General features: G+C 48.5%; 1 protein-coding gene across 1 annotated transcript in view; it reads right to left on the bottom strand.

Moving 5' to 3' along the window:
- SLC12A8 (solute carrier family 12 member 8) overlaps nucleotides 1–15,163 on the bottom strand; it is a 160,961-nt gene that overhangs the window by 25,636 nt on the left and 120,162 nt on the right. The window contains exons 8-9 of the mRNA XM_075557165.1: nucleotides 13,229–13,375; nucleotides 4,046–4,688 (exon numbers count right to left, since the gene is read on the bottom strand). Of these exons, the coding sequence (XP_075413280.1) occupies nucleotides 4,046–4,688; nucleotides 13,229–13,375 (790 nt within the window). The remainder of the gene's footprint in view (nucleotides 1–4,045; nucleotides 4,689–13,228; nucleotides 13,376–15,163) is intronic.

Raw genomic sequence — 15,163 nt, 5'->3', positions numbered from 1 at the left:
GAGACTCAGTGGTTGGCATTTCCATTTTGAGTGTGAAAGGCTAGCTTGACCTCCCACCAAGACTCAAAATGTTAGGAATTCTTCCCACGGGCCATTCACCACTGGGAAGGCAAGAAGGAATGAGGAGCTCCTGCTCTGTGGGCAACACAAAGGCACAGTAGGTGCAATAGCTTGGCCTCTGCCAGGAGGAGAGGGGGCATAAGATTGAAGGAAAAAGATACAATACGTTCCTTACCAGATTTTGATCCCATTTTTCATTGCAATTTGAGAATTTGGAAAGCAACAATTTATATATCTGCTCAAACACTGACAGAAGAATAGTAACAGAAAATGAAGGAAATAGGGAGAAAAGCAAGGCAATTAACTTCAGCAAACAGAAAAAACACTGAAGGAAAGTGGGAAAATTCCATTATATTTTAAGTCAATTTTTCCACAAACTCTTTGAAGTCCCTCCCATATAATATGTGACTCAGGATGAAGCAATATTTACTTTTTAATGGTAACATGAATGCTAATTATTATGTTCATAAAACTTATCACGGAACTCCATTTGGGAAAGCGGATGAGGGTGAAGTGGAGACAGTGGGATAAAAAATCTAAGCCCTTATTTGCCACAACAGGGAGTCACAAAGTGAGGCCTGAAATGGACACAGCCAGAAGCAGCGACCCGTGATCTACAAAGCTGTGGCGACGTCACCCCAAATCAACAGACCCTCCTACCAGAGGGATGAGCAAACCTCACTGGAAAGTCAAGAGGCCGGAGGCAGGTGTGTGTGTACCAGAGAAGGTGATTACACCTCAGTTGGTAGGAAAATGGGGAGAAGCAACCTTCCATAGGGCAAAAATGCTTTAAAAAAAATAGAACCCAGGGGAGTGTATGTCTGATACTATGTTCCTAATTGGACACTTTTGACCTAGTTTCTACCTAGACCTTGGTGATCTAAGCTGCGTGCTGTAGACTGCTGGTCTTTAGACTCTGTTCTTTAGAGACGCACAACATCCTGCATAGGCTACACCAGAGAGACTCGAGGTGGAAACCCCACTTAGTGAACTGGCTTTACCTCAAATTCCCCTGCAGCCATTGGCCTGAAGGCTGAAACGCCCCAGTGTGAGGAGCAACAGATGCCAACTTCAAGGATATAGAACTCTCTGGTTCAGATCTCTTGCCTTGAGGGTGCCCAGTGAGTGGTGGGCTAAACATGCCCTATACTTATTATTTTAATGCCCAATTTGTTTTACTATGGCGTACATTGACCTGGTAAGCATGTTTTTGGCTTTTTGAGTGAGTGTTACTGAAAGTTTTGCCCTTTCGGCAATCCCCATCATTCATGTAAATGATGTCTGATCACTTCGGAGTTTAATGTGCACAGATCAACAATTTGTGTATTGTGGTCTAAAGCCAGCCTACGCTTGTGCAATTTTCCTTTCTCAACAGTTTTAAATTCTATAGCACTGGCTAAATTAATGGCACTATCAATAGAACTACCTGATACCCCAAGGGGATGATCTACAATGTTCTCTATCATAAAATGTTAATGACTACTAAAGTGAACCAGGGACATATATAAACCACACATATATAAAGGAGCTTTGGGCTCACACTTCCTGGTAGCTCCAATTTAAGAACAATTAGTCATTATGACATGGCCCTGCTTAAAACTCACCCTCACAAAGAGGTCACAGAAGATATGGTTCGTTGGTATAGAAAAGTGTGTTTAAGAAATGAGATGGGTTCTGGCTATTGAAAGCATAGTGTCTGCGGTCTTAAAGCTTGTCTTCAAACAAGCATCTGTCTAAGCTTAGCATCAACTAAGTCCACACAGAAGCAGCACACCAGCTAGTGCGATTCAAGGATTCCAAATAATAGACTCCATCCAAATGAAGGAAAGATATCAGAGCTTCAATTGTAAACACAAGGTTTCCCGAAGGCTCGGAATGACAGGGGAGGCTCAAAATCCATTTGCAGGCCCCCCCCCCCCACACACACACAGAATGAGCCTCAGGTGAATCCTCTCTGACCACAGTTGAGGGATGTAAGCAGCCTTGCTATTGGGCGGAGAGCACTGGAGAGTCAACTATGGCGATTAGGTTAAAATGTAATAGCTTATCATTTGATCTCCCTTTGGACCCATTTAAAAGTTGTTTCCGTTTATTTTTGTGTTAAAGAGAAGTGGAAATACACCTGGAATGCGCAGGTGAATTCCATATGACCATAAACCAAGACTCTGAAGAGCCATGCTGTCATGCAGAGTGCATTGGGGAAGGATTATTGAAGGTGCTCACTGCCATCAAGCTAATGCTGACTCACGGTGGCCCTATAGGGCAGGCTAGAACTGCCCCTGTGAGTGTCTGAGCCCTTAACTCTTTATGGGAGTAGAAAGCCCCATCTTTCTCCAGGAGAGCAGCTGGTGGTTTAGAACTGCTGACCTTCTGGTTAGCAGCCCAATGCGTAACCACTACACCACCAGGTCCTATTGAGGATGCAGCTGGTTAAAATTTAACACCTTATCATTTTATCTCTCCTCAGATCCATTTTTAAATTTGTTGTAGCTTTTACTGTTTCTACTTTCTTCTCAGTTGAAGTTTTCCTCTGTTTTACGGTTGCTGTTGTTTTTTGGTATATTTTTCTGTATATGAAAACCAGGCTGGGTTAAGCTATAGAGATAGGAAGTGGATTAGCGGTTTCTTGGGGGGAGTGGGGGAGGCTGGAGGGAAACAGGGAGCTAATCACAATGATACCAGAATGAAGAAGTGCTCTAATCTTGACAGTGGCCATGATTGTAGCTTCCAGATATGACTGAACTACTGAATAATATGATATGTGGACTATGTGCCAATAAAACTCTCTAAAACTTAAATGAAAAGCAGCAATATAAATGTATTATTAGCAATATAAACGCTAATAGCAAAAGCAGCACCATTATCGTTGGAAATAGGCTCGGAGTGGGGGTCTAAGGGGTGGAAAAGGGGAAGAGAGGGAGTAGGGAGTGTGAAGTCTCCTTGTTGATGACAGGACTTTTAATGCCAGTTTAACTTATTAAACTGTACATTTATTGTGATATAATAATTTTTAAAATTATAATAACAATGCGTCCAACAGTTTTTAAAGCCACCATTGCAGAGACGAGGAAGGAACCGCAGGGGTGTGGAGAACACACAGCACTTTTTTCAGGCGTCTCCTCTCTCCTCCTGGGTCACCCCCTCGCCCATATCTGTCTGTGCAGAGGGCCCGGGGCAGGGCCACAGGCGCCCGCCTGGGATGCTGCCAATGCAGGCAGCCCTGGGGGTGGCAAGAGCTGGATAGCGGGTCAGCTCTGAGACGCCCTCTAGTCTGCCCAGCCCGCAGCACCTCCACTTGTCAAGTGGAGAACATCTAACGCATTGCATATAGAATATGAATTAGGAAATGTCGACTTATATAACGAATCTTTTGCACGTCAATACAGTATATACGCAAAGCATCTGACATATGGTAGGTTCTACAGAATTCTGACCCCTCTCTTCCTTCGGATTTCGGGTGCCCTAGAAGCATGTCTTTGAGAGTCTCTCTTCTTTCTGTTTGTGAATCTGAGGAAGCGTAAGAAAGCCGCCTGTCTTTAGCTGATTTTTCAGTGAAACAAAATTCCTATTCCATTATTCTCCAGGGCTCCCAGTTCTATCCTATAGGATCCTGTGGCCGTCGGTTGACTTTGACTCACACCGACCCTGCAGGCCAAAGGGGGGGCCCTTAGGGGTTCCCAGGCTGTAACTATTGAGGCAGGCAGACTGCCGCATCTTTCTCCCACTAACCTTTCAGTTAGCAGCCACGTGCTTACCACGGAGTAGATGCAAACTTCCGTCTACCATGAACTACCTACAACGGTGGGACAACGAAAAATTCAGCTGTGATACCTGAATATAAGTTAAAAAAAACAAAAAACGTTAACAAGGATTTTACATTCAGCTACAAAGTAAACTGGCTGTGAAAAAAACATGATGAAACTGGGTCGGTGAGAAAGCGGTGGGCACCCTAAACGGCAGGCCCGTGTGATTCCAAAGCACACACCTTCTTCACTTGGCACCTCTTGGTGACACAGCTCGGAGACAAGGTGCTCTCTAGACGCTCCTCCGGGCTGAATCCATTCGTTCCCCCCACGCTGATCGTCCCAGGAAGACGCCCGTCCTTCTGAGGAGGCACTAGACAACCTTTCAGACCCCTCGGGAGAAAAAGAAGTCGGAGGCTCCAGGTCCAAGAGGAAGCTATCTTGTAGGGTTTGCTTGACGGCCTTCTTGTGCTTCTTCTGACTTCCGGGCAGCCCATCACCAAGTCCTCTCCGGGGCTGCCTACTCTCGGGCTCCCTGGTGAGCTGGAGGAGCTGGTTCATGTCCTTGGTGAATTCTAGCAGAGTGCCTTCTGAGAGGCTCTGGGCGGTGCTCTCAGAGCCGTACCCGGGAGTCTTCTTCAAGAGCAGGTGTTCAGAACAGTGGGGCGTGTCCATGTCTTCTCCGGGCACTGGTTCAGGCACCTGGGGGAGGTGGCCCAAAACCATGGACAAGGAGAAGTAAGAGTAGTCTACTGCGATGTATGTCAACATGAAGTTGATGGTGACAATGGGGGCCAGGACATTCACCTGACCCACAAGGACAAAGGCCATGGTCACCAAGCTAGTCAGGCAGATGGCAGCTACAGGTGTTTTATTTGGTCCTTTCTGCAGAAACAAAAATAACAGGGCTGACAATGACATTTCAGGAGCAAATAGCATTATGCGATAGAAACACAATTCATAATGATTCCGTCGCTTCTCCCTATGCTAACAGCCGCTCAAGGATACACAGTCAGTAAAATCCAGTTCATACGGTTATTGTTAGAACTAATCAGAGATCATCTATATGAAATGCTCAACCTCGTACTGAAACATCCTCTGCTCCGAACATACCAAAGGTATGTGTTGTATTACTAACTCTTCCATGGGGCAGGAGCCCTGGTAGTGTAGTGGGCTCTGCATGGAGCTGCTAGCCCCAAGGTCAGAGACTCGAACTCGCCAGCTGCTTCTCAGGAGAAAGATTAGGAATCTGCTCCGAAAGACTGCCTCTCCGAAACCCAGAGGGGCAGTTCTACTCTGTCCTGTGCGGCTGTTATGGGTTGGAATTGGCTCACTGGCAGTGAGTGGGGGTTTGGGGTTGTTGATTTTTTAATATGGAGTATTACTATTGAGCTTAAAACTTCCTAAATATGTTCTTCTTTCATTGAGTTTTAACAGCAGCCTTGGAAACTGAAGAAGTGCAAAGGTGATTCTTCCCAGGCTGCATTGGAAGAAATTAACTTGAAAGGACGGGCAGACCCTGGAAAATACGGCAGAACTCTTGGTGACTGGGGTGGGGGAACTCTTGATGACTGGGGTGGGGGAGCCCTGACACTAAACCTACACATGTGTATCTGCAGCATGAGTGCGCGCATGCATGTACACGTGTACGCACACACACACCACCTATTACCATGAAGGTAGGTATGATGACCCTCTGTAGCCACTGCCATCAAGCCAAGGCTGACTCAAAGCCAACTCTTTATTGTTTTATTAATCGTTTTATTGGATGCTCTTACAGACGTCATAACATTTGTATAATTGCTACTAAAATCAGTTTCAAAACATTTTCTTTCTTCTTGAACTCTTTGACATCAGCTCCCCTTTATTCCCTACCGTCTCCCCCTCCCTCCTGCAGGAACCCTTACTGTTATTGATATATATTATTATTATGTATAATATATATTTTATAGCCATACCTTACCCCATCAAACGAATCCATTCACCACAACTCTGTTATTTGCTCCCCTCCAGTGGGGTTATACAGTCATCATTGCTATCAGCTCCCCCTGCCCCCACTCTTCCTGTATCCTCAGGGAATCATCACTCCTGTTGCTGTTTCTGAAGGGTCATCCATCCAACCTTTGCTGTTACCCTGTCCCTGTCATTATTGCCTCCCGACTCACCCCGCACCCCCCCAACCATCAGTCCCATCACTGCCCCCATGGGATGACTTATTCTGCCTATCTTATATAGACACATACCAAGAGAAAGAGAGAGAGAGAGAGAGAGAGAGAGATCATATAAATAGTCCCCAGTCTAACTGGCACCCTGACCCAGAGCAGATGAATATCTCTCTGTTACGTAGCGAGCAGGCCCATTATAATCCATCCGGCCAGTCCCTTTTCTTCCAGGGTTCCATATCCCGGGACCGGCTAACCTAACAGCACTCACTCTCTTTTCGTCCTCAGCCTTCATGTCCGAAAGGCGCACATCCTGCAAGTGCCCATTGCTCTTCCTGCAGTCAGGGATGGAGCGGTCTAGTGCCCCCGCCCCCCGTTACACCTCTAGACTTTCAGGGTGGCCCCCTTGTGAGTTACCCCAACCGGTTTGGGTGAGGTGCCACGTGCGGCCCCCAGAGACAGAAGTCTACAATGGGGATTCCTCAGGGACTTCGAGGCTTCGCTCCCAGTCCTGGTCTGCTGCGTTCTCCTCTTGGCTTGCCCCCATGTGTCTGGCTCAGACTGGGCACTCTCCTGAATTATATCTTTAGGGATGTCCTCTAGACGTCCTCTAGGGAGAGGACATCATGTCTTAAAGTGGAGCCGCAGAGCCAACTCTTTAGAGGGCGGGCTTATGAGGCTGTAAATCTTTTGAAGGTCGAACAGCCGCATCGGCCACCCAAAGAGAAATCGATGGGTTTGAACCCCCAGCCTTACAGTTAGTGAGCCAATGCCTAGCCCACAGGGCTCCTTTGATGATCTCTAGGTGGACAGGGAAGGGGGATGGGGTTCTGCTCCTCCACAGTCAGTCTCTGGTCTCCTTGAGCCCACAGCTGCAGCCCCTTCTCAGGCCTCATCTTCCCTGACTTAAGAAAATTTGTCCCAGCTGATCACTCTCCCCTCTTTTGAAAAGTTTCTTCTCCTGGCTTCTCTCAAGTCTCCTTGCTGACCGCTCCTTCACACTCCGCCTTGCTGGGTCCTCCGCACCTCTGAAGGTTCCACCTGTAAAACTCTCCACGGGAGAACCAGCTGCCTCTCCCAATCACTGACCGAGCTCACAGCAGAAGGCTGAACAGAGCAGGAGGAAAACGTCAAACGAAACTCATTAAAAATGCCCGACTTAGCGGGGAGGGAGGGGAAAAAAAAAAGAGGACCTGATGCAAAGGGCTTAAGTGGAGAGCAAATGCTTTGAGAATGATTGGGGCAGGGAATGTGCGGATGTGCTTTATACAATTGATGTATGTATATGTATGGATTGTGATAAGAGTTGTATGAGCCCCTAATAAAATGTTTAAAAAAAAACTATTAAAAAAGAAAAAAAAATGCCCGACTTCCTGGACTAGCTGAGACCGAGGGGCTGCCCCCAGTCACGGCCTTGGCACCTTTCAAACCCGGGACTGAACCGACCCTCGGGGATCGCCTTTCAGGCACACAACAGACAGGCCTGGAGTGACCAATCACAACCTCAAGGAAGGAGCTTCGCAGAACAGCCTCCACGCAGGACAAAAGGCAGCGTTTGCCCCACACAAAGTTCAGCAGGCAGGATGGGGCAGGGAAGGCCGGCCAGTGACCTGAGGCGTCCAGAGGGATGGGAGGAGGGTGCTGTTACACTGAGGAGGAAGAGATTTCAACAGTCTCGGAGCAAAAGCGCATCTGAATTGTTGAATGGAAAACGAATGTGCTTTGTCACCTGTCACCCAAATCACAGTAAGATGCGCCCAAAGGAACCCCCATGGATAGATAGCACTGTGAAAGTAATTGAGCCAGGGAATTGTACCCTTAAAATGACTCAAACATGAATTGGTACGGTGTCCATCCTTCACCCCAATTGGGATGGTTAGGAATTAGGTCAACTAGACACCCCTGGCCAGGGTAACGTCAAAGCCTGCTGACACTGCCTTGATGTCATAAGAGCAAGACGGACAGAGATGAACTTTCTCTCTCTGCCACTTTGCCTTCTTCCTCATTGGGACTTCCCTGTGTCTGCTTCCAGGGGCAGCCCCACAGGGGCCACCTCACCCTGAGAGCGGTCGGTGCCCTGCCGTGCTTCCACCGACCTTGGATCCACCTTGACTCTGCACCCACCGGCCTGTGATCTCCCTGCTTCCCGGTTCACCTTTCCGTGTCACCAGCCTGCTGCCACGTGAGTCTGAAGAGGGGCTTACGGACCAGCAGCAGACGTACTGACCACAGGTGCACTGGGCGGGGATGTTTGCTTGACATAGAATTCTTCTTGGTATGAAGCTCTTTCTCACACATAAATGAGTGTCCCTGGATTTAACCCAGCTGAGCACACCAATGACACTTTACTTTAGAAATAAGTAATTGAACAAAGCACCCCACTGCCCCACCCTCAGACCTCTATCTAGACTCACTCCTTAAGCGGTTCAACCAGCCTCCTGGTTCTAAATACCACTGAATGTTCTTACCTCCCAAATCTGAATCCCCCATCGGAAACAAGTCCCTCCAATCCACACTAACGCATTCAACGGCCCACTCAGTATTTCCAATCGCCGTCAAACACAATCTCACAGTTTCCACACACAATGTGTGAGGCATGAGAGACTAACGTGGGAGAGTGTGGCGCGGGCTGCGGAAAAAAACCCAAAACCAAGCACACGTGTGTATAACACACGTTACTCATGTAAAAAGTCTTAGAAGCAAATAGACTTATGTCCACCATCAAATTGCCAGTCCCCTCCCTTTACAGCCTTTCTTGTAGTCTTCCCCATCTCAGAACATGGCAAAAATTCCTGCTGCCTCTTCGCATTCTCCCCAAGGTCGGCCACAAGCACGGTTAGTGTTTCCATGAAAGCCCATACAGTTCGACCGCGGCTGCAGCCCCACAGCCAGGAAGCCACTACCAGCTCTGCCTGCATCTCCCAGCCATGTCCCTATGGGCGTACTCCCTCTAATGGAAGGCTGTCATGGAAAACCACCTTAGACGCCACCGCAGGAGGATGATGAAGCCATCATCCGCTGGACAGTGAGGATCGAAGCCTCTATCAGCCTGAAGCTCTCTAGATTTCTTAGAGAAAAATACACTTCATTGTGGTTGAGAAGTATGGTTTGGGTGTATTTGCGAAAGCTCTTTCCCAGACTCAAGCCATTTCACGACCAAGCATAGAGGAGGCTCATCAGAAAGGAAAGGATGCTTGGAAGGAGAGGCCTGGATGAGCGAGGAGAGAGTTGGCGAGTTTGATCAGGCCAGGATCGGGACGAGGGCAGACTGCAAAGTCACCAACTAGTCTGATGTGAACTCACTCAAGGCCGGCACAAAGGGACCAAGAAGGCAAGCCACAAAGTGGAGAGAGAACACAGCAGCACATGCCCAACAGTCGCAGAAAGAGAGATTCGGGCTGTCTGGAAGATGCTGAAAAGTCCTATCAAACAATGGGGGGAGGGCGCGGACAAACCACCCATGGGGTGGGGGGCTGAGCCAAAGGAGTTGATCAAGTGCTTGACAAGAGTGGCTATCGAATATAAAGAATGCCTGTCCCGTTAGCATCAAGCAAACGCCAGTGAAAAAGACACGCATCAGATTGGCAAGCAATTTTAACCCGATCATTTTACTATCAGGGGTTGGCAAGACTATTGAAGAGCAGGACGTCTTCTCCCTGCTGATCGGAGTGTAAATGGCCACGACTTCTTTGCAAGTGAGCGAGGGGGTTATCTAGCAAATGCAGCTGTGTGTACCTCTGGAGCTAGTCAGTCCACTGAGTGGGGGTCCAAACCAAACCAAACCAAACCCCTCGAGGGGAGGCCGACTCACAGCCTCCCTATAGGCCAGAGCAGAACAGCCCCTGGGGGTTCCGGAGACTGTCCTCTTTATGGGAGTAGGGACCTCTGTCTCCCCCCCCCACTTCAGTGTGGCTGGTGGTTTCTAACTGCTGACCTTGCAGCTCACGGCCCAACTCCTCACCCGTAGACCGCGAGCCTGGACGTCCCTCCGTGCATCAGGACGCAGGCCCAGAACGGTCACCGCCCTGTTCACAACACTCACAACACACGCCAACGACCAAATGTCCACCCACAACGACGGGGGTAGGGTGGGGGGCAACCGCAGCAGAAGATTACATGCGACAACGCATGCATAATAAAGTACTGCTTGCAGGGACCACGTGGAGGAAGCTCCCCAAAAAACGATGTTGAACAAAAGACGCATGTCACAAGAATCTCTCTCTCTAGATCCAAGCTAGACATCGCATTTGTGTACAATTCAAAAACAAGCCAAATGAAACTCTTTGAGTTGGCAAAACATACTCAGCCCAAGGGCGAAATCCGGCCGGCTGGCTCCCGGTCTGTATGCCGATGAGCTAAGAAAGATTTGATATTTTTAATGCTTGGGAAGGGGTGGGCTCAGAAGAAGAACACAATTTGAGGACAGATGAAAGGTACATGGACTCGAACTTTCAGTGGCCATGTGTTTTGCAGGCCTTGTCTCGGGATTGTCTGTGGATAGCTGTGAGGACAGAGGTGTAAGCAGTCCGAACAGAGACCGTATGGCCTGAGAAGCTGAAAATACCCTTTGCAGAAAAGAGGCTGGCTGACCCCGGGGTAGCAGCATCAAGAACGGAAGGAAACGATTACCACACAAGCCAGGAGCATGACCGCCCCTGGGAACGGGAAGGGGCGCTCCCCTGAGAGGGGCTTGTGGAGGGCGGGGCGGTCTGGGGTGGAGGGGTCCAGGGTGGGCAGCCCACAGTTACTCTTTAAGCTGCTTATAGTTGCTTCCTGTGTTTTTCTGTACGCTGAATACCTCTCGAAGGCTTTTCTACGTTTCTTCTCGCCCCGCCCCAAAGAAAATGAGCTAGCAAACTGTCACCATATATATGTACAGATGTCGTGCAAGGAAGTTCCCAGCGAGGTTCAAAGACAAAGCAAACCGGGGAGATATTTGTAATAGATTCTGCCAAGAGTTGATCTCCCTAACATAGACAAAGCTACTAGCCACTGAGATGAGAAAGACAAGCCAGCGCAGAGGTTTAAAATTTTGTGAAAGCTCTTAAATAAAGGAAAACATGAATGAGGTCAGCCTCGCTCACTAGAGGAAAGCAAATCACAACTAAGACCCCATTCCCTCTCTACGGCAGGGAAAACCTCAATTTGGACAACACAATAAGTTGGCCAGGCTATGGGCAGGCTCACTGCGAACCTTGTGGGTCAGGTCTAGGACCAGGGTGCAAATGGAGGTCCACACAGCCTGTGTCTAAACATTTACAATTATGAACCAAGCTAGCGAACTCTTCAATCCACTATGTTCTATCTTCCTGGCTTGCCAAAGCATACCTTCACGATCACGGGGAAGGTAACGGCCCAGCTTAGATCGTGGCCTGCTCCTCACCGGAAGCATGCACAGCCTGGGGTCACGGCCTGCCCACCTTTGCTTCTCAGGCCAGTTCATGGGCGCCTCAAGCTCACCTGGACTCGCAGCCCACACCTGACTCTAGGGACCACATGCCAGGGAAGAGGCTCTGCAGGCCTGGAACATGGTCTGGGCACCACCTGGACAGGGAATTCCAGAGACCCGGATGCCAAAACATGGCATCGACAGGGGCAAGTGTGGAAGCAAGGGGGCACATCCCCTGGGTCTCATGAACTTCTTACCCTAAGAGCCAGCGCCGTATAACACAAGACCTCTTTTTACCCCCGTACAACAGTGGAATTGATTACGGGGAGGACAGGTACTCCCTTTATTCCTCAATATTGCTAACCAAGTAAAAAAGATGCAGATCCCATGGAAGGCCTTTTGACAACAATTAGTAAAATTTTAAAATGCATTTACCCTTTGATTCATCAATCCTTGGTATTAAACTTATGACAATGTAACCAATACCTATCTGCACATATACAAAATTATACACGTATACATGTTATTCATTGCAGCGATTAAATATTGGTAGTATCAATCCGTAGGGAAGTTTAAATGATGCTACACACACAGTGGGAAAAGAATGAGAAAGTCCTCTTTTCATATGAAAAGACAGAATTCGAGTCTATATCAAATTTTTAAAAAAACATAGGGTAGAAAGATTCATGGTAAGAAAAAACATGTTACGTTTATATGACTGTTAGTTTGGAATCCTATCCCTATTTCACCAAATTTCTAAAAATGAAATGAAATGGAAATATAGCAAAAGGAAAGGTGTGTGCCACGTGGAAGGACTAGAGTTGAGAGGCCGTGCTCCCACGCAGCCCAGGCTGCCCGGTGGGTGAGATGCAGAGCAAGGCAGAGCAGGGGCGGTATGACGGGTGGCAACCACGTGAGCCCTAAAGGAAAGGGCTGGAGGACTAGCCTGCGGGACTCCAACGAAAGTAAAAGGAACTGCACTTTGCAAACCACATCATCAGGAAGCCGGGTTCTCTGGGCTTATTTCTGGTCCTCTGGAGGTTTTAGGAATGTCTCCGTGGGCAATGGGAGCCATGCCCGGCCCTTACAGTGTGCGTCATGATGATTCTCAGGGAGCCCAGAGGTGTGGGGACTCTTTACATAGAATCCTCAAGGGGAAAGGGAGCCTGGGGGGAGAGTCTTTGAGTTGCAAGCACCGGCTGCTCTCCTGACCAAGCGATTCTTCCTTCTGTGCCCAACTGGCAGGGTCCACCCTGATTTATACTAAAGCAACGGCCACGCTGCCGTTTGCCAGCCCCAAGGAACCTGACCAGAGCGGTTAATGCTGAAGACGTAAGCAGATTAAAAACAAAAACCACGTAAGCAAAAATGTGACCAGCAGTACACTGGTGCAGATAGGAGCTGGAGGCACAGGGAATCCAAGGCAGATGATACCTTCAGGACCAGGGGTGTGAGGGGCGATACTGGGAGGGTAGAGGGAGAGTGGGTTGGAAAGAGGGAACCGATTACAAGGATCTACATGTGACCTCCTCCCTGGGGGACGGACAACAGAAAAGGGGGTGAAGGGAGACTTCGGACAGTGTAAGATATGACAAAATAATAATTTATAAATTATCAAGGGCTCATGAGGGAGTGGGGAGCAGGGAGGGAGGGGGGAAAAAGAGGACCTGATGCAAAGGGCTTAAGTGGAGAGCAAATGCTTTGAAAATGATGAGGGCAGTGAATGTACAGATGTGCTTTACACAATTGATGTATGTATGGATTGTGATGAGAGTTGTATGAGTCCCTAATAAAATGCTTGTTTTTAAAAAAAAATTTGACCAGCAATCCAGTCTGCAGCTAAATGTACATTTTGAAAACTAAGGATCACTCACCCCTTTCCCCAGCCAGGCCAGTGCGGGAATCACTTTTTCCTGGGCAATGCACTGCAGGATCCGCGGGGCTCCGTAGAGTCCACCCATACAGGAGGCCAGAGAGGAGATGTAGAGGCCCAAAAGGAACAGGAAGCCCACTAGGGACACCTGGAGGAGAGAGAGCAGTTTGAAGATCTGGGCTTTTGTCCCTTTCTCAGCATCGCCTAAGCCCTCTAGATTCAGCTTCCTGAGCGCATTTCCAGTATCTCCCACCTTTGCCCCACTTCGTGCCCATTGTCACCATCTCCGCTTATATGAAGCACATCCACCGCTACTGAGTTGATTCCAACTCATAATGACCCCATAGGACAGGCAAAGCTGCCGCATAGGGTTTCTAAGGCCATAAATCTTTACATATGCAGACTGCCACATCTGTCAATTGCAGCGTGGCTGCTGGGCTTGAACCACTGACCTTGCCATTAAATGGAACACATAACCCATTAGTCAATGCCTCCTAGCAACACTATTACGTGGTTCTCAAACCGGGCCCACATTGCAATCACCTGAGGAAGCTTTCAAAACAGATCATGTCAGGCCCCTGCTGCACACACAGCCCAGAGTGCGGGTCCTGCGTGGTCTCGGTCCCACCGATCTCCAGCCCCTGCACACTCAATGTTTCTGATCAGAATGATTTCCCTGCCTGCTGCAACTCTAGCCACATGTCTGGATCTACCCAGTGTCCACCTCCGAAGCTTTCATGGCTCATGCTTAAGGACCCGGTACAGCCTCCCTCTCTCCAGAAGGCCACTTCTCGTACCCTCGCGACATTGGTTGCTGCGGAGCACTTCCACGTGTGGTTAGGATCGTGCCCACCATGTCATTTCCCTGACGGTCAGGAGGTTTCGTTTAGGCAAGACTCCTGTCTAAATCCTAGTATTTTGGGTATTTGACACAGAAATAGAAATGCTAGACGGATGAATGGGTGAGCCGGAGGTGAAATCCAGGGTCCTTGGGGCCCATAATGGAGGATACTTCTATTCTCTTTGAACTTACTTTTCTTTTTTCTTTTAAGCAAAAGGGAAGACATTTATCAGAGCCCCATACAGGAAACCCTAGAGGGGCCCAGCACACCCTACTGTGTACGCATGCCCAGCAAAGGGTCACACCATTCACTGTACCCCCATGTCCCAGAGGGACTCCCCTTGAGCCGAGCCCCAAAGCCCTGGGACTGGCTGGGGGTGAGGACGATACCTACTATTTTTTTTAACTGTTTCATTGGCATTTCATCCACATATCACGCAATCCAATAGCTCAATCACATCAAGAAGAGTGGTACAAATCACTGCCAGGATCAATGTTAGAACACTTTTTTTCCCACGGTTAAATCACTTTTAAAAGGAGTTGTGTGACCACCATCAGTTCTAGGGCTCCCTCCCCCACCGAGCACCCACTTTTAAAGGAGCAGCGCTACAGCAACATCAGTCAGCTGTGGCTTCCCTTCATGCTGTGTCAGACCTGTCGGTCCCCCTCACCCCACCGACCCTGACCTCCCCGGGACACACAAGAAAAGCTCTTTGCCTGATGATCTGACCTGCCCTTCTCGTTCGGTTTTATTTTAGGTACAGCTGGCCAGAGTTCATTTATCCAAATATCAAAGACAGGTCATATTTCATTTTCAGGTTTGCCATTTATATCCTGCTCAACGAAAGGTCTCCTAACCCCATTTTTTACGTCCTTGCTTTTGCAAGACACTAGATCAGTGGCATCAGCCTGTGCTGAACTCCAGCCCCGGGTTAGACCTCCTTCCTGGCTCACAAATTATCATCGGAAACGATCAGTCAGGATTCTTGGTTGGGAAAAAAAAAAGTTTTAAACGAATATATTAGAAAGACACAGAGGTTCGCAGAATCATTAAGAAACTAGAAAAACGGGGTTGGAGAAAAGCAGAGTCCATGC

Source organism: Tenrec ecaudatus, chromosome 8 (genome assembly GCF_050624435.1).
Source record: "Tenrec ecaudatus isolate mTenEca1 chromosome 8, mTenEca1.hap1, whole genome shotgun sequence".
NCBI lineage: Eukaryota > Metazoa > Chordata > Mammalia > Afrosoricida > Tenrecidae > Tenrec > Tenrec ecaudatus.
The sequence above is the reverse complement of the archived record's forward strand: the minus strand, read 5'-3'. Positions and strand labels throughout refer to the sequence as shown.